At 41.7% G+C, this 24,821-nt stretch overlaps 1 protein-coding gene across 3 annotated transcripts in view; it reads right to left on the bottom strand.

Moving 5' to 3' along the window:
* The window catches only part of arhgef10la (Rho guanine nucleotide exchange factor (GEF) 10-like a), a 186,157-nt gene that overhangs the window by 111,708 nt on the left and 49,628 nt on the right, over positions 1-24,821 (bottom strand). For all 3 annotated transcript variants that reach the window (XM_080423025.1, XM_080423026.1, XM_080423024.1), the window contains 4 exons: positions 23,017-23,162; positions 21,776-21,951; positions 15,646-15,761; positions 6,472-6,599 (listed from right to left, as the gene is read on the bottom strand). In XM_080423025.1, the coding sequence (XP_080279151.1) occupies positions 6,472-6,599; positions 15,646-15,761; positions 21,776-21,951; positions 23,017-23,162 (566 nt within the window). The remainder of the gene's footprint in view (positions 1-6,471; positions 6,600-15,645; positions 15,762-21,775; positions 21,952-23,016; positions 23,163-24,821) is intronic.

The raw sequence follows: 24,821 nt of genomic DNA on the forward strand, positions 1-24,821 counted from the left end.
AACAGCATCATTTTAATTCTGACTAACCCTGTCGGTCAGGTTTGTCTCTAAACTGTGGAACCATTCACTTCAGTTTATTTTTCAGCACTTTTGGACAATACATGTCTGTGTTATGTACATCAGTGCATTTAGAACGAGGCATAATCTCAACAAGTCCAAGGCACAGGTTGTGAAGTCCATTTGACATAATAAGGTCGAAGATGCCGAAAAAAGGGGACAGGGAGAAGCATAATGCTTATCGGGCCCTAGCCCTGGTTCAGTTTGCATAAATAAATACAATTGTCAGTGTTTACAGTACACTTTTAGAATACACCAATTAACATGGTGTTTTTGCACACATACATACAGCATACCCTCCCACGCATGTGACCCTCGCTCTCTCTCAAGCACACTCACAACTCTCTCTCTCTCATGTGAGAGTCAATATAGCAAAGAGCTATACGGAGCACGAGTGTCACTGTGGTCCATTGGCGTGTAAGCCTGTATATGAATTTATGATTTTATGTGTACTATGTCCACCTTTGTTTGTCTTTGTATGTTTTGTTTTATGTCGCTATGGACCATGAGTCCTTAATAAAGTTTGATTGATTGATTGATTGATTATATACTGTATGACAAACAAAATAAAAAGCATAATAGCATAAAGTTACAAGGAACAGATTCAGAAGCGGGTAAATCTCCCTGTCAATGTGGTTTGCTAACAACGTTATCACTGGAACTACAGTGAACAGGGGTGTCCCCTTGAAGGGGGACTTCTCTTGTAAGCATGACATCTGGCTCCACTAAACATCTGACTAAGCAGATCGGCCCGGCAGGCCTGGCATGACAGCAGATGAGGAAGCTGGGAGGTGTGCGCGAGCCTGTGTGTGTGCGCGTGTGCTTCACTGTTCAAGCTGTCACTTTAGCATGGAACAGAGCCCTTTCACTGGATCCTGAGTGCCAGGCTCCCTGACGCCCCCATCGGAGCCAAGCGATGTCTTCTGTGGGGGAGGTGGATTGCAGAGCCTAACTGGCCAAGAGGCATAGCTGTTACACAGCTATGCCGGAAACAACAATACAGACAATAACAATGACAGACATATAACATCCGTAAAAACATACCCACTACCTAGGAAGCTCAAGGAAATTTGAATAAAAACAGAATCTACGAAGTCATTAACATAAAACTAAGAGCAACATGTATTGCTGCACGTCAAAGCAGAAGCAATGTCCATTGGAAGTGTGTCCATGGCAATCCTTTTAAAACTCACTAGAGGGATCACAAAAGCCACTATGAGTCTGGGCTGCAGGTCGTTCCACGACCAGGGCCCAAAATATGCAAGGCTTCTTTTTCGAGCCACAGATTTTGATGGGGGTACGGCATAGCGCAGCCAAGCATTAGATTGAGAGAGTTTTAGACTAGGAAAAATTTAGAACAAATGTAAGAAAGGAGATTACAGAGAATAGCTTTGTAAATGCAACCTGCGAGATGTTAAGGAGGACCAACCCACTAAGGAGTACAGAGTCCTAAAGGTGGAATTAGTAAAAACCTCAATGCAACATGAAAAAGGCGATCAAGTTTGGCCAATGTTGAGGAACAGGCAAAGTGATAAACAGTATCGCCATAGTCGAGCTGCGACAGGAAAAGGCCTGTGACCAGCTTTTTAACGAGAGGCAGGGGAAAATTAGGACTAAAAGAAGCTCAGCGTGAATTTAAGCTTCTTTGCCAAAGAATCAATGTGGTGTTAAAAATGTAACTTGGTGTCCAACCAAATCCCAAGATATTTGTAAAGCTCAACCCATTCAATGAATAATCCATCCAGAGTGGTCATGTTGGAGAGGAGAGTGACTACACTATTTGGGGCAAGTAGCATAGGCTTGGTTTTTTGGTCATTTAATAGCAGTTTGCTACTTAAGAATTTGTGCTGCAGAGAGACAAAATCGGAGGCCAGCGATCAGCGATCTCCATTTGGAGCAGACAGATAATGGACAAGGACTGACAGATACAAATATCCGGTTGTCCAGAGTCACAGATCCGACCGCTATGCACATATATGGTCATGTCCATATATTGTACCAACCGATTTCAAAAGCAGCGGCAATGACTCGAGGGAGTGCGGTGCCCGCCGTCAAGTAGTTTGGATATCCAGTTGTCCAGAACCGCGATCCAACCAATATGCCCATGGGCATTTCAATATATGGGAATATACTGATGACATCAGGGATCTTCAAATATGGGCATAAAATGGACATGGGCTGACGGATACGGAGATCTCCATACAGTATATGGGCATAAAAGGGACACAGGTAGACAGACATAAACAGACATCTCCGTATATGGGCACAAAAGGGAGACAGACAGACGAGTACAACGGGTACTCTGACAAAGCCCCCGACATTAGGACTCAGACACATTGGTCGGATCGGCGGTGCGATGTACAGTAGGTGTAAGGGCCGCGTAGCACACACAAACACACAAATTGTGTGCGTGCGTGTGTGTTAAGTCTCTGTTTTTTTCTGTCACTCTCTTTCTGAGCACAGCTCTCCTGGCTCCTCTCTCTGTACCCCTCCGTCTCCAGGGCCTCTTGCTCATCCTCCACCTCCACAGAGTCACACAATTGTACCTATTCTAACCTGACATCATTTTCTATCATTAAAAGAACATCTTCTCCATATATGGGTCCTTACTAATGCTTCCTATATGCACACTCTGTCTCAGAGGTGGGACTCTCTCGAAAATGTGCTTCCAATGATATCATCGGTGGTCATTTCAAACTTTTTATCTTCTTTCACGGCGTGGCTCTACAAGAGTCTGGCTGTCTACAAGAGGGTCTGTCTGTCTGTCCGTCTGTTTGTCTGGTCTGCTAATTTTTACTTCTTCATGTTTTATACTTTTAGAAATATTTCATTTTAGGGGCACGGTGGCGCAGTCGGTAGCGCTGTCGCCTCACAGCTAGAAGGTCCTGGGTTCGATTCCCGCCGGGGACGCTGTGGGCACTGGGGGCGTGTCTTCTCCTCCGCGTCATCAGCGCCCATACCCTAGGTGGGGTTGGCGAAAGGGCCTACTCTGTGTGGAGTTTGCATGTTCTCCCCGTGTCTCCTAGGGTAGTTAATACCCTCACAAAAACATGTAGTAATCCTGGTCACTATACCGCCTCCCCCATGACAGCCGGGGCGTCTGATGGAGGGGAAGGGAACTGGTTGGAATAACGTGTTCCTTCCACGCGCTACGTCCAACCAGGGAAACTCCCCCCTGTCAGGTGACAAGAAGGTCAGTTGGCTCTCATGCCTGAAGGAGGCATGAGCTCGGCCCTGGCCTCCCTACTGTGGGGTGACAGGTGTAATACTGGTGTAGGGCTGGTGTAGTGCCCAGGATCACTTAGGAAATTGGCACCGGGTGAAAAAAATGGGTTACAAAAATCGTGGGATAAAAAAAAAAAAAAAAAAAAAGAGATATTTCATTTTATAATTTGTATAATGGAAGTCAATGCTCTGATCAGGCTGAAACCTTGCCCACATTTTGAGCATCATAGGTATGTCATAGATGACATCAATGGCTGGCCTCATGAAGTCCGAGATTAACATTGGAGCCGCGCCATTCCTGAGATCCACATGATTACATTTTTTGTTATTGATGGAAGTAAGTACAATTGATTACTTCTATTTGAGCGTGCTGTCTTTCGAGGAAGAGAAAGGTTGAAGTTTCCATTAGCTTGGAAACCCCACTGATGATGTTATTGGTTATGTTATAGGTTTTGAGCCCACCCCTGAAAGAGGTGGGCACATGAGTAGCGTGGAGTGAATACAAAAAAGAAGTCAAAAACTATGTTGTGTGTCATACAACAGGACATTCATTTATGAAAAGGATGAAATATGGAGATACAAGGTTTCTGTCTGACAGCAAGAAGATGGTGCCAAAATGGCACAATCTCTGTGCCATTATGGCTAAAAAATGGGGCCATAATGAGCGCTAATGAGGACCAATTATATTAAGATATATGAAGATTAAAATGGATAGTCACAGAGCATTCAGACGTTTTTCCTTCCTCCTTACTGTTTTTGTTCCTCTGATAAGTGCTTTCTCGCCCAACAGCCACTACACTCACTGTGCTCTTAAGGGCCCCACCGCTCACTAGGGCTGTCAGTCACCATTATGACATTTTACTTGATGATTCATTGTCACTCAAATAATTGCGATTGTGTCTGTCATTGAACATTGGAACATTGTGAATATAAATTACATTTCTGTTTGGCTTTTAGGCGTCGTAAAGAAAAGTTGCACAGGGCAGATAATGATAAATAACACATTTAATGACTTTATACTTAAAAGGATACCTGGCTAATGAGCCAAATATGCCTTAATACATTATAATGAACTATTTATAAAATAAATAAAATATTTAAGGTGTTTTTTTTTATAGAGGGAAATTATAATGTATAAAGGCATATTTGGCTTATTAGCCAGGGATCCTTTTAAATAAAAACTATAATAATAATAATGGAAATAGCCGATCTACAGATCTTGTAGATCTGCTATTTCCACAATTTTTTTTTATGTTTGAAAATATATGAACATTTCTAACTCTCTCAGTGCCACGCCCCGAGATATCCCGAGTTTTTCCCGAGTACCCTCCGTGCCAGCACGAGAAATCCCGAGTTTTTACTTTTGACTGTGGTCGCGCTATTCTGTTTATTTTTCATGATCACTTTCGCTTCCTGACTCCTTCAGACTCATTGGGTTCCGGTTTCATGACGCAGATTCCGTTTCCGGTTCTCATTTTTTTCCCGCGGTCATTTTCGGCCAGAATAGGGAAAGTCACGGTTTTTCACACAGTATAAAAAACAAACAGAGAGGTCCACGTCTACTCTCTTTGGTCTGGGTGACGATCAGTCATCGTAGTCGTGTATCGCATCGTAATTTAGCCCGATCAACGATTGTCAAAAATGTCAACATCCGGTTATGACCGGATGTGACGTGAGCCTGTTTGGGAGGGGGCGAGTGAGCCAGCGAGGTCATCAATGTGTCGATTTGTTGCTCTCTACTGGTAGAACTGTATTATGGGTTTAAACACCCAATCAGATAATTTATTTGAATGAAAAATTAAAAAATTAAAAAAAACGCAAATTGCTGGCACTGGGGGAGTACTTTATGAAAAAACTCTTGGCACTGAGAGAGTTAACTTGGAAATGATTATGACGATTACGCAAAAAAAAAAAAAGAGTGATTATCTCAAATAATTGCAATTAGGCGATTGTGCAATAATGGTGACTGGCCTATCGCTCACCAACAGTGACCATATATATATGTCTATATATATATATATATATGTGCAGTCGCACACTTAAGTTTGACAATACAGGGTAACTTTCCATTGACCCCCCTGCCCATCCCTCACTACACACTCTATGTCCAGGAGAGCACTAAAAAAAAAAAAAGCACATCCATTTTCTGCCTGTGAATAGAACTTGAGAAGGGAAGCACTTATCATCCATGAGGGATAAGTAGACCTGCACCCTGAATAACCTCCTTTGCAGATGCTGGTCCTTTATGCCGTCTGAAGCCTAATTTATACTCAGACAGAGTATAAATTAATCTTCAGTGTTACGTGGAGAGAATTGTGTGAGACACCAGGTAACGACACATAGAGAATATTCTATTCTCGTTGCGGCAAGGTTTGCTAAGGGTCAAAAACAAGAATATGCCACTGGCAGAGAGGGAAGCTTGATTTATACTGTACGAAGTCCTACGTATCGTCGTAGGTATCCTGCACAAAAAAAAATGTGAGCTTGTAGATCAGTTATTTTCACCATGGGACACCGTACGTTGGAATATAAATTAGGCATAAAATGCTATTCCAAGGAGCTCCAGGAAGCCACCATCGGCATCCTTCATCACGGCAACATGGGCTTGTGCAGGCACATTAAAATGTTTGTCACCAGCTATTATCTTTTAGTGCCCCATGTGACGGGCTGTTTTCAGAGTTATGGATGAGGCAATTTAATCAGCCAGCCGTTTTCTGGAGTTAACTCTGCAGTACAGCACGCATGCACTCTGATCCTCATTTGTGGCTTTTAAATTCAATGAACATGAGAGGATGACTTACAGAATATAACAGCAGCCACAGAAGATGACAATATAACTTATTGCATTTATCCGGCTTCAGAAAATTCTCTTCAAGGTTACACAGTGGAACTGAATTAGTTTGGAAAAGTAAAGTAGAGCGAAACTCTAGTATGTCAACCTTCAACTTTCAATGCCGAGGCTACATGTTCTGGAAGGAGACAAAGGATTGATTTTTTTATTTAATTGGCTAACAATGCCTCGGGGTCATTGAATGACGGTACAGCATTTTGTTCAGCTAGAATGTATTAAAATGTGGGAAAGGTTATATCTGCATTGATAATTCTCTCGATGCTTCTGCTGGTGCTGCGGTTACAGATGTGCTAAGGATTTTACGTAGTGCCCTGACGGTATCCGAGACCACTACTCACTTGTCTGGCCTTCCAGGTACCTGCAGACGTAAGCGGCATTTGTTGGCACTCTGAATCTGGTCTTCTTTGATGCGGATTAGCCTCTGGAGAGCGAGACACCAATCCTGGGCCACAGTGGTGTTCAGGTTCTATGACACAGTAAAAACATACACAGTAAGTAACATACACATTCAATGTCCTTACCTCATAGGGCCAAGCACAACAATGCCTGATTTATAATTGTTGGGAGCTGTCAAGCACCAGAAATAGCAAATCTATAAGTCCACAACGTGTCGCACAATTTTATCTTAAAGAAATTACGTTTTGTAACACACTTCTTTAATAGCATTATTCCACTGTATTATCCTATGGATAAGTGTTGTGTGTAGACTAGAGTATAAAATTATACCAAACATCTCCTTGATACTTACAGTAATGTACTCACAATGGCAAGTGCAAAAATGCATACACTTAATGTTACTGCAAAGTGTTACAACTTTGGAACACTGACATTGTTCCCTTGGCACAGATACAAGCATGCTAATTGTATTCACTGTCATACCATACCGTATATTCAACCCAGGTGCAAAGAGATGCTTTACTAAGCGCTGACGTTTTGATACTGTATACCTGTACTGTAGAAATAACACATTACAAACTCACATAAAACCACCCTGTTATACTGGGCATTGTTTCAAGCCATATGGTCGAGGCATTTTTTCCCCACCTCAAATATAAGTTGTGTTCATTCAAACTACCATATCCATTACAGTGAAGCCCAACAAGTCCAATAGAATCAAACACACTTTTCAAAGTCAATGTCCTGAGCCAAAGTATTTCCCCTGTTTGTTTTGTGAAGAATTTTATTACAACCGTGTGGAGGGTGAAAATCTGCCTTTTGGAATAAAGCCAGTAATGCACCTCTTAAGCTGGCTCCAGACCAATCCAAATCGGCCCGACTTTGGGCCGATTTGGCTTCGGGAAGCGTCGGCCAGTCGGTTAGGGGTCCGTCGGCCAGTCGGTTAGGGGTCCGTCGGGACCTTTTCGGCCGACCCAGAGCCGACCGAACATGTTCAGCTTTTTAGCCGACTGGCAGAGCAGTGGCAGTGACAACAAAGGGCTGTCGGTGTTGCCAGATTATGTGAGAGAAACAAGCGACCATGTCTATGAAAACCTACATTCACTGTTTCTCGTTGTTGCTCCCAGAGAGAGAGAGAGAGATTGATTGATTTGACCTAGTTTTGCGCAGTTTTGGTGCGCAACACAACCCTCGTTTAAGTGAATTGCTTTCACCTGCTGCTGCTGTGTGGAGCGCAGTGGTGGAAAAAGTACTCAAATGTTTTACTTAAGTAAAAGTATCAATACTGCAATGTAGAAGTACTCCGTTACAAGTAAAAGTCCCGAATTAAAAATGTACTTGAGTGAAAGTACAAAAGTATTGGTATCAAAATGTACTTAAAGTACCAAAAGTAAAAGTACTCAAATGTTTGAAAATAGCAGATCTACAAGCTCACAACGCGACGCGTTGTGAGCTTGTAGATCGGCTATTTTCAAATAGCCTAGGTATAAAATAGAGCTAAAGTGGTTACTGTATGTTTTATAATGTAATAATTTATATCTGCAAAGTAACTAATAACTAAAGTTTTCAAATAATTGTAGTGGAGTAAAAGTAGAATATTTTCCTCAGAGATGTATGGAGTAGAAGTAAAAGTACTGAAAATTAGAAATACTCCAGTAAAGTAAAAAATCCTCAAAAGTGTACTTAAGTACAGTACTTGAGTAAATGTACTTAGTTACTTTACACCACTGGCGGAGTGTGCGCTACAGGGCATATCTCCAAGCCAGGGTGACCTACCCAGGCTCATGAAATTCATATGCAGGCATAGTAGCCAATTAGAATGAAATCCGCAAAAACGGACTCATATACTGATACAGAACCATATATTGGCTATTATATTATGGCTGTCGGGTGGAAATCTTGTATGTTCCTTTTTTATTATTATTTAAAAACAATTTAAAATCGTGAAAATAGCCAATCTACAAGCTGTAATTATTAATAATTAAGAAATACTATATTTTAAAGAGTGAAAATCAACTAAAGTCATTATTAGTGCAAGTTCATTCACATTTCATTTGAATGAAAATAACTTGTGGGTAAAATACATTCTGTGAATCTAATGTGATTAATGTGACCCCTACTTCAGTCAGTGAAGTCCAGGGCTGAATGTGACATATTGAGACCTATATAACTAAATATTGGTCATTTGCCAACACATTATTTTGTGAAATAAATGGGTTATATTTCACAGATAGTTATACTATTCTTATAATATATTAAAATACAATGATCCTTAACCTTCAAGTTAAATGCATTATTTCCGTGGACTTAAAAATCATTTTTGGACTTAAAAATCATTATTATTTTTTTGGATGGCCTTCCTGCCCTGGCAGGAAGACCGGGCAGGGCCTTTGTGCCCTCCAAAAAATTACAACACCAAAGGCCAAGTGGCCTTGCCCCTAAAATGACGAAATTCCAGGCTTGAATGCAATAGATGTACTCTGAGTCTGTTACAAGTAAAAGTCCAGAATTCAACATTTACTTGAGTAAAAGTACTAAAGTATTGGTATAAAAATGTACTTAAAGTACCAAAAGTAAAAGTACAAAAATGTTTGAAAATAGCAGATCTACAAGCTTGTTTGTTTGTTTGTTTGTTTATTATCACTTAGAGAACATTTAAAAATGATACAAAGATTCGGTAGAAATGTGAAGGAGAATGCCTAAAAACCCTCCAGGGGCTTGAGAAGTGGCATTCTCCGGGAATATTTGTACATTCATAGGATAAAATTAACATCAATGTGGAATATACACATCCATTACAGATAAACACTAATAGACATGTCATACAGATGAAGAAACAGAACGGAAAAGACCAAAATGGACACGGTTTCAAAAAAAGAAAGAATCAGCAAAAACATATCACAACAATAAAAGTCAAGGGAACCAAAACATAAACCTCTAGGGAAAATGTTATTATATTATATTATATTAGGCAGACCATATGGAAAGTATTTGGTTGTTAAGAGAAGCGATTTTAGAAACTTCTTAAATTGGTGAGAAGACAACTTCCATAGATGTAATGGCAGAGAATTCCATATTTTTGACCCTCTGAAGCCTATATTAAACTGGGTTTGAGAGGTACGGGCCTTTGGGGGTCTGAGGTTATTTGAGCTACGTGTTGGGTAATTATGAACCTGAAAGTTATACTCAAATATATGATGAAAAAAGGAGGGAAGGGTTCTCCCCAATGAGCCATAAACAAATAAGCCAATTTGAAGATGGTTCACTTGATAAATACTGAGGACACCTAATCGGATAAATAAAGGCTGAGATGAATGTCTTGGATGTGCACAACTTATTGTTCTTACAGCTCGTTTCTGAAGACGGTATATGGGCTCCAGTTTGGTCTGATGAGTACTAGCCCAGACTATATTACAATAATTAATATACGGATAAATCATGGAATAATATAACATAGTGGCTACCTCAGAACTGATCAAATGACGGAGTTTACGTAGGATACCAATACTCTTAGCTATTTTTGTGGATATAGCCATAATATGTGATTTCCAGGATAATGATTCATCAAGCATAATGCCAAGGAATCGTGTGGAACACACATTGGTTATAGGGATGTTATCTATATCTATTTTTGATGATTTGTTGAAAATATGTGGTTTAAGACCAAAACATATGAAATTCGTTTTTTTAATGTTGAGTGATAATTTATTTGAGCGAAACCAAATGGACAGCTTACCAAGTTCTTCATTTATAACCTTTATAATGGTGTCAGGATCTTTATGAGAGTAGAGGACACTTGTGTCATCTGCAAACAAAATCTTAGACAGTTTATCCGAGACATTTGAAAGGTCATTAATATATAACAGAAACAACAAAGGCCCAATAATTGATCCTTGGGGGACTCCGCATTGCATATGAAGAAGAGGTGAGTTTGTTCCATTATAGGATACAAACTGCTGCCTGTCTTTAAGATAACTTTTGAACCAGAGAAGTGCATTGTTTTTTACTCCAATATGAGACAGTTTCTGAAGAAGAATATGGTGATTGACCGTATCAAAAGCCTTAGATAAATCCAAAAAGATACCTATAGTGTTTTCCTTTCTATCTCTAGCTTTATATATTTCATTTACTAGGTGTATAAGTGCCATATATGTTGAATGCTTCTTTCTGAACCCGTACTGGTGTGTATATATAATGTTGTACTTATTAAGATGTTCAATTAATCTCTCATAAACAAGTTTTTCGAGTATTTTTGATATAGCAGGCAAAATGGAAATAGGTCTATAATGATTGAAAATGGCCGGGTCGTCATCTTTATGAATAGGGATAATCTTGGCTATTTTTAGTTCAGAAGGTACTATTCCCTGCTCCAATGAAAGATTGAAAATGTGAGTTAGAGGTTGTACAATGTACTCATGAATGGTTTTCAGTAATTTACAGTCAATATTGTCATAACCTGGAGAAGAATCTTTCAGACCAATTAATGTCTTCCGAACCTCATCCTCTGATACCGTTGAGAAATTAATATTTTCAAGGATAGGAGCATTCATAAATTGAAGGGGATTGTGGTTGCTGGGAGGAATCTTTGAGGCCAGATTAGGACCAACTTCTGAAAAAAAGGTATTAAAATTATTGGCAATTACTTGAGGGTCAGAAATAAGCCCCCCATCAGCCTTAAATTCTTTTGGTAATTTCTTGCATTTTTTGTTTTTGTTGAGAATACTATTAATTGTTCTCCAAAGGAGAGTCATGTTATGTTTGTGTTTGGACAGTTCTTCATTATAATAATGTTTTTTTGCTCCTCTAATAATGTGGTTTAATTTATTTCTATAATTCTTTAATTGGGCATGATTATATGGTGTTGGACTAAGAAGATATTTTTTGTACAATCTATGTTTAGTATTTACTGATTTCATGATGGCTGAGGTTATCCATGGTTTGGTTGGGTTATGATGAGGTTTGGAAGACACCAATCTAAGGGGAAAACACAGATCATAGGCCCGAGAGATACAGTTTAAAAACAAAGTATAAGATTCTTGTGGGTCTGCAGAGTGAAGGATATCTGTCCATGGGTACTTGCTGATCACCGATTCAAATTTAGCTGTATTTGCTACATTAAACTTTCTCCTATATTTGGGATATAGGGTAGAAGTAGACTCAATATGTTCCTTGAATGTAATTAGAAAAATTGGACAATGATCAGCAACCTCCACACACAGGACCCCTGACTTACTGTTAACACCCAACACATTTGTAAAAATATTATCAATCAGAGTGGCAGAAGTCTCTGTCACTCTGGTTGGAACTGAAATCATAGGATGAAAATAATACGAGTACATTGTATCAATAAAGTCCTTAGTTAGATTATTAGTTAGATTATTATTCATGTAGTTTGCAATGTTGATATTTAGATCACCCATTAAATAACAGTTTTTCCCTTCTTTAGAGATAACGTCAAGAACCTTTGCTAAGTCCCTATTGAAATCAGGCAGACTAGAGCTAGGTGGTCTATAGATACATGCAATAATGGACTGATCGGTTTCAACAACCACAGCTTCAGCAGAAGACATGAAAAGGTGTTCAATGTCATGTCTTTCTTTATAGACCAGATTAGAATTGAGATACAAAGAGACACCCCCACCCGCTTGGTCTTCTCTGTGTCTATATACATGGTTATAGTTATTCATTTCATACAAATCAGCATTGTCTTCATTCAGCCAAGTTTCAGTTAGTCCAATCACTTTGAATGAGAAGTCAAGTTTGGTCAAACAAAGGGATAAAGTGCCATAATTTGCCTTCATGCTACGAACATTGAAGTGAATGATGGAAAAATCACTACTCATGTTTTGATGGTCAACAAAGGATTTAAATTCCTTCTCAGTGTAGTAATCAGATATTCCAATAGAAACTTGTTTGAGCTGAGTAAAACAGTTTGTGTCAGGGTCAGTATTATATAAGATGTTCGATGTCATGGTAACCTGTTAGGGAGGAAAAAATGTTAAAAAAAGAAAAACAATCACAATAATATTGGGATACATAGATTCACTCATCCTGTGGCTTTCGTGGTTTGATTACCAGCCGGTCATAGTTTATGACAGCATAGTTTCCACTTTCCCTGGCCTGTTTCATTGCAGGAATGAGGGCTGCTCTCTTCTTCCTTATCAGTTCAGAGAAGTCCTCATTTACATAGATTGAAGTGTTCTTAAGGTGGGCTCTCGCTTTAGCCATTATAAGTTCTTTGTCTTTGTACCTTAGGAATTTTACAACAATTGGTCTAGGTTTTCCAGTGTTCTGTTTCACAGCTCCAGTGCGGTGGGCTCTTTCAATTTCAATAGACTTAGAGTCAATTTTCAGTTTGTTGTTCATGAAATCTCTAACCTTCTGTTCAGTGTCTGCCCAAGACTCATATGAGTTGTCCTGTAGCAGACCGTCAATAATTACATTGTTTCGTCGACTCTGGTTTTCTATATAATCAATTTTGGAAATGATGTCTTTGTTTTCATCGTTCATACCCTGAGAGGGCAGAGACTGCAGTTGTGTTTCAAATGAACCAACTTTCTTCTCCATCTCTCTCAGGTCATCAATTTGGCCTTGAGAGAACTGAAGGCTGGTTTTGACCTCCTGTACCTCTTTCAGGAGTCCATCGATTCTGGAAGTTGCAGAGTCCAGGATCATCTTGGTGAAGTTCATGAAGTTTGTTTCTTGCCTGTTGAGCATTTCCGTGTAGAACACCTTCTGCTGGTCCATCATCTCTTTCATGGTCCCCATAGTGATGAAATCTTCATCATTAGAGATGTTTTTTCTGTCACTACGTGGCATGGTTACCCTCTGTTTGGGGATGAGATGAACCTGAAGAAATCCTAAGGCCTTCACAGACAGAGTGTCTTTGTCTCTGGTTCAGGCTAATTCAAGCACAGCAGATGTGTAGGCCGAGGAAGAGTGAATCCACCAAATATCCGGAATCACAGAAATCATCCACCACTGTTGTCTGCTTGTAGTCTTAGCTTGTCACTCAATTGTTGAGTAGCAATTTGAATTAAAAACTTTAAAATCTATAGTGTAAAAATATAGTTAAAAACAGGTTGTGGTGCCAGGAGCCCAAACAAAACTCAGAACGCGTGCATCGCAACACGTTGTGAGCTTGTAGATCTGCTATTTTCAAATAGCTTATAGGTATAAAATAGGGCTAAAGTGGTTAATGTATGTTTCATAATGATTTATATCTGCAAAGTAACTAGTAACTAAACATTTCAAATAATTGTTGTGGAGTACAAGTATAGACAATTGGAAATACTCCAGTAAAGTAAAAGTACCTCAAAATTGTACTTAAGTACAGTACTTGAGTAAATGTACTAGTTACTTACACCACTGCACGTCAGTGAAGAAAAAACGCTGGGAACATCCCTAAGTGGCTTTGCAGGGAAACAAGCCCAAAGTCGCTTATAATAAGCAGACCTGGCAACGCTGGCACGCTAAAAGTCAAATTAGCACATGAATGGCCAGTCGGCTGACAGACTTAAATGGTAACTTTTGCCAACCGAATACCAGTCTGTTGCAGTCTGGAGTAGTCTGCAATAGTCTGGACGAGTCTGTTTGGTGCGGAGTTGCCTTTAAGAATGTGCTCGTTAAGGGTAAGGCAAAAGGGACACCACCATTAGCCACTTTAACGGTTGCGTCCCTATTTTGGTCATTATAGGCCATTTTAAAAAATGGCTTTAAAAGTGGTTAGATGGAGAGAGCCTCGCCACTACAGGTGGCCCAACTTGAAGAGCAGCCTCTTAGGTGATTTTCTTTAAGCATACTTTTGACTTAGATGGTGTATGTACTGTCATGGTGGTAATGTGCATACTTTTTCACTGGCTAGTGTTATTTACTATATCATGGTGCTAATGTGCATACTTATGCACTAGCTACTAGTGTTATGTATGTTGGTAATGTGCATAGTCTGCATACATATATAAATATGTATTTTGAAGTTATTTGTCATATCAGACCTGTGCAATTTTTGTTTAGGAAAGCAAAACAAATGTAATTTTGAATTAAATGTGCAATGCCAAAAACACAATTAAAATTGCTAAATCGCAATTATTTGAATGACATGAGTAACAAGCATTTTCTCCACCCAATTATTTATTTCAAAATGGCCAGTTATAGCACCACCATGAGACAGATTGTGATCAAGACCTGTCATTTCTCATATTCCATTCCGATTGGCTATGATTGGCTTCCAAAGCTTGTGGGGGTGGCCGTTTTGCACAAAATGCCACACATCATGAATGCAGCGCCCGATTGCTGGGAAACTTTGCACGCACATTCCCACTAAGCCCAGGAGGAACCTCCATCCTACATTTTTCTAACCTCCTCATGGTGCCACAGCCCACTTCACGTTTTGGCCTATAACTCTTGAACTGTAGATGTTGTATTATTCACTACCTCGAAAAAAGCTCATATTCTCCCTGCATGGCCTTCAATTTCACTTAGCCTACTTATATTGACAGCCTACTTGCTTTTTATCTGATTTTCTTCCTTTTTGTGTGGAGCATTACACATTACTCATCAGGGGGTTATTTCAAAATATTGACTTGAAAACATACCAACCTGATCCTACTGAAAACCTGCCCTAAAATACTTAAATCATTGGGGGACTATATAAAGTAAGTTCTGGATACAGTGGTAACTAAAACGGAAAAGATCAAGTTTACATGATACATAATTTAGAATGTTTTGGGGAAATCTCTATCAACAATTCTCAGTAAAGAAAACAAGGTCCAAAATGTGTTTAAATTGTGATGAAGGAGTAGCCCAGCATGCCTCCTGAATCATCCATTTTCTATTAGCACCAAAGTCCCCTACTCCCTCTCCTTGGTGATAATGAGATGTTCTCTCTGAGTCAGGGACATAGTTATATATATCTCAACCCAAAATCTCCACCCATCCACTTGTATGGAGTTGCTCACCCAGCGCATACCATGTAGCATGTCGTGCAAAACGGGCCTCTCCAGCTAACTTTGAAAGCCAATCGTAGTCAATCGGAATAGAATCCGAAAAATCGACGATATGCATGTGCCTGAAAGAACAGCCGGTTGAAGTGAAACCTGATGTTGAGTGATATGTACCTGGTAGATCCCCTGCAGTGTGCCCACCAGAAGAGTGACCTCCTCGACCACAGAGAGGTCATGCTGGAGCTCCTGGAGCTCCTGGTAGAGCCGTGGAGGTCCCAGGATAGCTTTACCTGAGAGGAGAGGACCAAAGACATACAAAGTCATGTACAATTTACAATTCAGGCATTTGGCAGATGCTCTTAGCCAGAGTGACATACAAGTGCGAGATCAGAATAAATGTCAACAAACAATGTGAACAAGTAGAGTGTGAAGAGAAGAATGTAGTGCTTCAAAGAAACTAAAATACCAGGTAAACATCAAAACAAGCATCTGTCAAAACAACATGCTACTGTATCTAAACTATTCTTTCTTAAAATCTAAAACATGTGAACAAGTAACCAACATACAGCATGTGAGAAGAGTGAGAATGTTTATTCTACAAAAAGTGTCCAGAAGAGATTATTAGACCACTTGTTCTCAATGTCTGGTTCAGGGACCCCCACAGGCCCTTGAGTGTGTTCCAGCACACACACATCAAATGGGGGTCCGTGGTCTAAGAGCATAATGTACATACAGCACATGGAGACTCAACACACAAATCATTGCACATGCTATGCATGTACTGTATCTGTACAGCAACTGTGCTTTTCGTCAGTTTTTCTGGTCTGCCTTTTAACCAAGCCCTGCATACTTCGAAAATAGCAAAAAAAATATATCTACACACTCACAAACGTACATTTTACGCCTATAATGACATGCCCAAAATAGGGAGGCCAGATTGAAAGTGGTTAAATTTGGGATGTGTGTGATCTCTGCACTTTTGTACAAACACAGAAAAGGATTAAGGCAATTCTATCTGGTATTTCGTATTCATCGAGGGAAGTTTTACAGCATCTGTTTGTTTGTTGTCTCTACAGCAATGCCCCACTGACCTAGCATTTGCATTCATGCAATAAATAAGGTATGGACATCAATAAATGTAGGATGGAGAAAAATGCACATTGTTCTGAAGTGCATACAATATAAAATATGCATGACATATTCACGAGGACAAAACATAAAGACACAACTGCTGCATCTGAACTAACTTGACCTATTGGAGTTGGGAGAAAACAAAACTTCTGGATCTGTAGAACTCCCGGTGGCACTAATAAAGACAGTTCAATGCCTGGGGGTGGATCGATCGTCATTACTTGTTGAGTCGCGCAAAGAGTGCATTTATGAGTCAAAATAATAGAAAATAATAATCCGATGGAGAAACTGTTATGTGGAGCTATGACGCCTTTCTCGCTGGGCAAAACAAAAGGACAGCAGGTGCCTCATTAAATGTGAAATTCAACATCGATTCAAAGCATCACACAGGCCCCTCTCCCTCTCTCGCCACCAGGAATCGATAGCATCGTCTCCTCCCGCTTGCCGCTCTTCTGTCCTTCCCCTTAGTTCCCGCTGGCCCACATCTATCCCAAGCTGCAGCAGCGCTATGGACTCTGTGAGAAACAGTGCCTAATTACATTTTGCAGGTAGATTTTAGCTACAGTATCTTGAAGCCGCCCGTCACTGCTGTCAACTGCGGCTACGCAATCAAGTGGGCTACTACTAGCGGAGCTCGTCGGTAGGCTGGCTTAATGAAGCATGGCCCTGAGCTTATCTGCGCGCGCACACACACACACACACACACACACACACACACACACACACACACACACACACACACACACACACACACACACACACACACACACACACACACACACACACACACACACACACACACACACACACACACACACACACACACACACACACACACACACACACACACACACACACACACACACAGTGTCTAACTCTGAAAGCGAGAAAGATAGTTTGTGACAGTGAGAATGAAAGAGAAAGAGACAGAGAAAGGGAGGTGGGCTGGTGTTATCCCTGTTAAAGAGCTTCATTCTAACCTTTGGGGAAGGTTTAATGGGAGCCCTGACACGGACGGCCACACACATCTGTCATCTGTGCCAGACAATCAATAGTAGAGATATCTGGATCTAAAGGGGATGTGTTGTGTGCTACAAGAACAATGACTGTCTTCCTGTTCTCCCCCACAGGGAGGGGGATTGCCTAGACTGCTGTCCAGGTTTCCCTGAGCTCCTCCTGGGAAAAGGGGGGGAGGTGGGGGGGGTGGTGGCGTGTGGGTCTTGCTGCCGGACGAGGCCCCGGAGGTGAATGTGCTGAGTTGTAATCCAGCGTAATCCCGTTGGTAAGGCAGGGATTGGCTTTCACACTTTTTTCCACACAGACACGGCTATTCGCACCAACCGCCGGGCATGCACTGTTGCTAGCTTGCACGCTATAGCTAGCGAGGAAGCAAGCTGAGCCCAGAGGGGCCCCGCAGCTTCCCGGATCGCAGATGTCCTCTCTTTTGCTTTCTCTTTATAAAAAAGTCAGCAATCTAACACTTTGCAAGGGTGCCAGGCAACGGTATAAAGAAAAGTTATAACGAAAAAATGTGGCAGCCAGGCCTTCAAACCTGTAGCACACAAACCTGTTCTCTGATGTACTACCAACACACAACAGAGAGGAAGCTCCTTTCTTCTGAATTCCTGTTAAACAGTAAACACCCCGGTTCTGTGTGTTTGTAACATCAAGTCAAAACCCCCAAATAAATTATTAATCCTGGCAAGCTAACTGAGCACAGCTGTACTTGTACATCCATGCCAAGCTCCACATTCATATGCTTAATTCATAATCCGGCGAATGATGAAAACAGGCGGTCCACAAGCTCACGACACATTGTGAGCTCGTAGATCGGCTATTTTCTGGGCTATTTTTTCGACAGTGGCATGCAACGAAGTATAAAGAGGGCTATTATAGTCGCACACTTTCACCTGAGGCCTGCCCAGAGGAGAGGACTCACAGTCTTCTACTATCCAATGCTGTCCAATACAACGATTGGGAAAGAGTGAAGATAGGGCAAAACAAAAGGGACGTGGCATCGACCCAGACAGCTTGAAAGTAGGTAGAGGAAACATAATGGGGCCTTCTCTGTCACCACCTACAGTCAATGGTCTCTACAGGCACTGGTGGACAGTAAAGAAGTACATTTACTTGAGTACTGTACTTACGTACATTTTGGGGGTATCTGTACTTTACTTGAGTATTTGTATTTTGGGCTACATTTCAAATACAAATATTGTACTTTTGACACCACTACATTTAGGAAGGGAAACATGTACAATGTGAATTAACCACCAAAGCCGTAATTCAAATACCGGTAATAGTGAAAGTAGCAGATCTGCAAGCTCAACGTGTGGCACTGTGGCACACTGCGAGCTTGCAGATCTGCTATTGTCACTATAATCGATGTTTTTATACTTTGAAATTATGCACTTTTGAATACTTGCTACTACTACTTGAATGCAGTACTTCATTTCAATTGCAGTCGCCTAATATTTGACAAGTACTGGGGTTGAGTACTTTGTCCACGACTGTCTACAGGATAGAGGGACAGACTGAGACGACCAGAGACAGAGAGAGAGAGAGAGAGAGAGAGGAATAGAGACCTGCATTTCCCAAAGGGCCAGTCTTCATCAATAACGGAGGGCACCAGGGCCTGCAGGAGATGAAAAATGAGTCAATTTTGAGCCAAGCCAAGGGAACGCGGGACTTTTTTAGGCAGGACGCCCCGCCGAATGACATCACCGGGGATGAGACTATAAATAGAGGGGGACAGCCTGTCTGAGCAGATGACTGGGGAACAGCCCCGCCGCAGATGCTCGGGGAGGCTTGTGGCCAGGCGTGATTAAGGTGACCGCTCCACTCTCATGTCAAAACCATAGAAGAAAAAAAAAGCGAGACAAAGTAAAACATTTAAGACCAGAGACACAAGGCACGTAGTGCAGAATAACCCTTAAGTTCAATGCGAGTGACAGAATAGAAGAAGAACTTCAAATGATCCTTCCATACCCACCACAACCAAGTTGTGAGTACCAGTAGTACCCAGGAATGAATGATAAAGGAGTGTTCATACTTTGATGTGTTGCACAGCGAAAATAGTCGATCTACAAGCTCACAACACGGTGTGCTCTGAAGCGTTGTGAGCTTGTAAGTCGGGTACTTTCAGCGCACTACACCTGCGTGCAACAAAGTATAATCAGGCTATGAGGGAGAGAACTTAATCCACTGAGAGCCCAAGCCCTCCTCAAACAGTAGCTGTTCACCTTGCATGATGCGTATAGCTCTGAAGAAGCCCCCCGCCCCGGCCCGGCCCCATCCCGGCACCTTTATCAAGGGAATCTCATCAAGGTCTGTGTATAACATGGGAGTTTTATGAGGGGTGGGATAAGAAGTAGTGTTTCAACCACCTGATCCCTATCTAGTCCGTACTGGCTGGCTCTCTAATTGGGGAGCCGGCGAGGATGGGAATAATCTCTGCAGATTGATGACTCCGCTCTAGATGTGTTTGTGGTCTATCAGACAGTGAAATGAGACTGTTGGGGGATGATGCAGCACGCAGGCTTCTCTGCCCCTTCTCTCATCTCTCTCTCTGTCTGTCTCTCTCTCTCTCTCTCTCTCTCTCTTTCTCACACACACACACACACACACACACACACACACACACACACACACTCTTTCTGTCCATTTTCCCCCAATAAGATAAAACACCCCCAGGCAGATGAGAGCGAGTGACTGTCATCACTATTCTCTTCACAAACACACCCTCCATCAGAGTGACAGGTGGTGGCGGCTGTGTCTACAGCCCAGCCTTCAGCTGGGACACTGCGGAGCAGAAACAGATTAGCCTTCGCTGAGTCAGAAAGGACCAGAAGTCAGTCCAAGTGATGAGATTAACTAGACTAGGGAGACGACACGTGTGGGGTAAGTGAGGGATGAAACTGGATGAAGTGTAGTATATTTTGTTGCGAGTGTTAGGTCTTTAGAGCCATTAACCACCACATGACTGGGTCCATATTGTTGCCGTCGCCACGGCATGATGGGGACTGTATTGTGTACAAAACTGAACAGAACTTCTATTTTAAGGCACAAGAGCAACATGTGCAAGATGAGATGTATGTGGTGGCAACAACAAAAATGTTGTCCCCCATCACGAAATGGCTTGAAAAATGCACCGAATTAAATAGCCAATCTACAGTACAACCTTACGCAATAATGACCAAAATAGGGATGCCAACCATTTAATATATGTTTGTTTGTGTGTGTGCGCGCGCGTACACTGTATGTATACTGGCCCCCAAAACCACTGTGTTATGACCTTTACAAAACGGGGAGCATCACACCGCCTGCATTCTGGCTTGGATCAGCGGGTTGCACTGCGCTTCGCATGTGAATACACAGACAGACAATTTATCCGCGAGTAAACGGCAGGCAATCTATTCTACGCCTGCTTCAGCCTGCGCGTCACGTGGAGAAAAGTTGAACACAATCCAGTTATTTTCTGCCCGCGTGACATGAGCACCAATGCGACAGTTTGACAGGAGTGCTTGTCGCTCCGCCTGTCAGATCACCTTTTTCAAAGGTTTAAATAAAACATCTCAACTTTTCATCAATTAAAAATAATTCTAAAATGTTTCTAAAGTATTTCTTACATAAAAAAAAAAAGAAAAACATAACAAATGTATAAATAAACATTTAAGAAGTAACATTCTCAAAGGACGATTTTCCACCTATCTTCATATAATTGGTCCTCACTAATACTCATGATAAAATGGTACAATTTTTTTCTACTTGGTCTGTGTCTCGCTGTGAACAGTCCAGAAACCCGTCTACCAGTGACATCATCGTTAGGCATGTTCTTTTTTTCCAACAAGATTTCAAATTTTTTATTTAGATTTTTATTAACACGAGAACAATGGCTTCTATTATTGCATTGCAACTTTCCAGGAATAGAAAGCCTGCAGTTTCTATTAGCTTGGATTCCCCAATGATGTCACTGGTAGACGGGACTCTGAAGTGTCCACAGCCCTCCTCTGAGACACAGACAGAGTAGAATTTTGTTTTACCATTTTATCATGAGTATTAGTGAGGAGGACCAATTATATGAAGATAGGTTGAAAATCGGTGAAGTCGTCCTTTAAATGCACATGCAACATCTAATTTCTCTTTTGGGTCTTGAGCTAAAAAGTTTGGGTACCTGCAGCAGAAGCACCACCAGACCTCTTGACTCCTCCGCCCGGCTGGAAGAGTGTGTCCTTGCTCTGGGAGCCCTCCTGTCCCACCTCCACTACCTGCACCTGCAGCAAGGGGGCGCTCCACTTCATGGTGTATTTGGGACCGACTGGGACCAGGCTGCTGATATCAGGGGGCCCCCTGGTGGACAGGTGGACAAAATCAGTGGTCTTTTAACTCTTAACAAAGTCTGACAACAAGCTCTGTCTGATTGTCTGACTGACAATTGTATTCATTTATTTGATGTTGGGTATGGCATGAGGGTGTCCTAGGTTTATCCTGCTTTCTGTCCATTTATTTCAACTCTAAAAATACATTTTAAAATATATATATACTTTATTTAAAGTATCAAACATCAATAATTGACAGAAACTTTAAGAGCTATTGTAAACGGAAATAATAATAAGGGGGAGGTTTTTAGCTAGGGAAAACAACAAGGTTGAAATACGCTCCCAAACTATCTCCTGCAAACAGATAGTCCCTGCACTCCCAATAGGAGGAGAAGAAACTGTGAAATTCTTTGAAATGTCACCAGGAAAGCTTTTGGGGAGCAGGAATTAGAATTAGATGAGCCATGTACAGTGCATCACCAAAGTGGTAACAGCGGATATGAGGAGTTCATTGCTATTCATGTATTCCTATAATCAGGCACACAATTGTGATCGGTTTTGTCAAATCACAGAGGGCATACAAAGTCAAATTTGGAACACTCGAGTTTGGACAAGACATGGAGTGATGATTAAAGTAGAGCTTTGAGCGACAGTCCTTGACAGGAGCTTTGCAAAGCAGAAAACAAGAAAATCTCTCATACCTTCTCTCGTAGAAAGATGAAAGACACTGTCACAGAGGATAAATTGGAAAAGAACCAGAAATATATTCTATGTCAGTAATCTAGGACTCCTGTTTCTACCATTTGTATGAAGCTGATAAAACTTCTGCAACCTCTCGATATGCCCCAAAGTGGCATGTAGCTATTTCTCTTTGTCATAACATCCTTGCAAAACCCAGAACTGAGCCTAGTGGCGATTTTGCACTTTACACTAGAGCCTAGTAGTGGTGAATTCTCCTCAGTATGCAGCTTGCATAGCAAAACAACAGTAGAAAGCTTCACGCTGAAACCTCAGGTTATTTTAGTATTAGCAAAACCATTTCCGAGAGTAAGGGATAGCTTCAGCTGTTAGCTTGTTGTATACCGGCGGGACTCACTTGACATTTATGTTGGCACAGATGAGTACATCGTCAAAGAGGAAGACCTTTCTCTCCTTGGACTTCAGGACTTGGCCTCGCTCACCATACACCGTCTCAATCAGCGTCTCACAAAGCACCAGTGACCCCTGCTCCGAGCTCAGTTGCTAAAAAAAGGGACACAGCAATCAGATCAGAGCCTGAGGATGACAGACATCACAAAGGGGCCAATCCTCCAGAGTCCAGTGCCTGGAGGACACAAGAGGACAGAGTTCAGGCCCGGTGGAGTGGCTGTCTCCCTGGGGATTTGCAGCACATCCAGGGTGGTGAAGGTCATTTTGACAAACGTGCACGTATGTGCACAGACACACACACACACACACACACACACACACACACACACACAGGTTCTAACACATATTAACGCCATGCACACACACACTCACGCATGCACACGCACGCACGCACGCACGCACACTAGCCTTTGCAGTGAGAATTTTTTTTAGTTTACAAAAGGGGTCATGCATGTCCATCAACCATTAACTTTGCTTTCCAGAATAGAAGTGTGAATAGGACCTTCAGCTGAACAGGGCTGCAGGGACCTGCCTAAAGCCCGTTTCCGACACTGTTTTTGGATCGCCCTTTTGTCTGGAACCTCTCCCTCCACCAAACAGCCACCACAAAGTTCCAGACAGTTTACATGGGTGGGACAAACAAGCCTTTTTTTAAACCAGGGTAAGGTAGCAACACATGAATACGTGAACACACACCAACACACAGCACAAAGAATCCAATAACAGATGCAATCTATGCTACCACATGTTGGCAGAGGTTCCAATTACCCATATGTTTGGGGAGAAGAAATAACAGAAAGTCCCTTTTATCATTTGGTTTTGGTCTGCGTTATGACTGGCTAAATCGATTTGAATGTTTTGTACAACAATCTCCAAGGCCAGATTCATCAAAATGTTGTGTAGCCAAAGTCACACGCAGAGTGAAGTCCAGACAGGCGACTTGCTTCCCAGAGACCAATTTGATCTTTTTGATGTTTCCATGTTTGTTTGGAAGAATCCCCTGTGTTTTGGGAGAGTAATGAATCGTCTGTTGCAAACATTCTACCGCCTGTGCCGTGTGCAGTAACACATCTGACCAGATTTAGCTGAATAGGAACTGGAAGCTCTATCTGTGAACAGTCTGCAAGCACTTCTGGCTGTGGCTCAGGCAGCACAGAGGACGACTCATTAGTCTAACAGGACTGTGGATTTGAGAGGCGGGCCATTTAGATGAATAGACCCTCAAAGCCTGCAAGCGTCATTCATGGAGTGCACTGCACTATGTGTGAGTTTACTCTAGTGTGTGTGTGTGTGTGTGTGTGTGTGTGTGTGTGTGTGTGTGTGTGTGTGTGTGTGTGTGTGTGTGTGTGTCACATTGTTATCTGCCCTATTCAGGTGACTCAAAGATACTTTGAGACAAAGAATGAATATTTCATTGGACGGTTATGGGGGCAATAGCAGAGACTGCTTCCTATTGAAATTCTGCAGTCTCACTGCTGCAAATGGAATTCTGTATGGAGCTGCGGAGATTGGCCCAATCAGCTCATCTCGGGGTCCTGGAAAGCAAGGGCTGATAGAGTGAAATAAAACGAGAAAAAAAGAGAGAGAGAAGTGTAAGGGAGAGAGGGGGTGAGGGGGGGAAAGGGGTAGACACAATAAGAGGCAGGTGCTTTTAAAAAGAGAAAAGACGTGCGGGACAGAGAGGTGGTGTGTGTGTGTGTGTGTGTGTGTGTGTGTGTGTGTGTGTGTGTGTGTGTGTGTGTGTGTGTGTGT

This window comes from Gymnoscopelus braueri (assembly GCF_963280865.1).
Source record: "Gymnoscopelus braueri genome assembly, chromosome: 3".
Lineage (NCBI taxonomy): Eukaryota > Metazoa > Chordata > Actinopteri > Myctophiformes > Myctophidae > Gymnoscopelus > Gymnoscopelus braueri.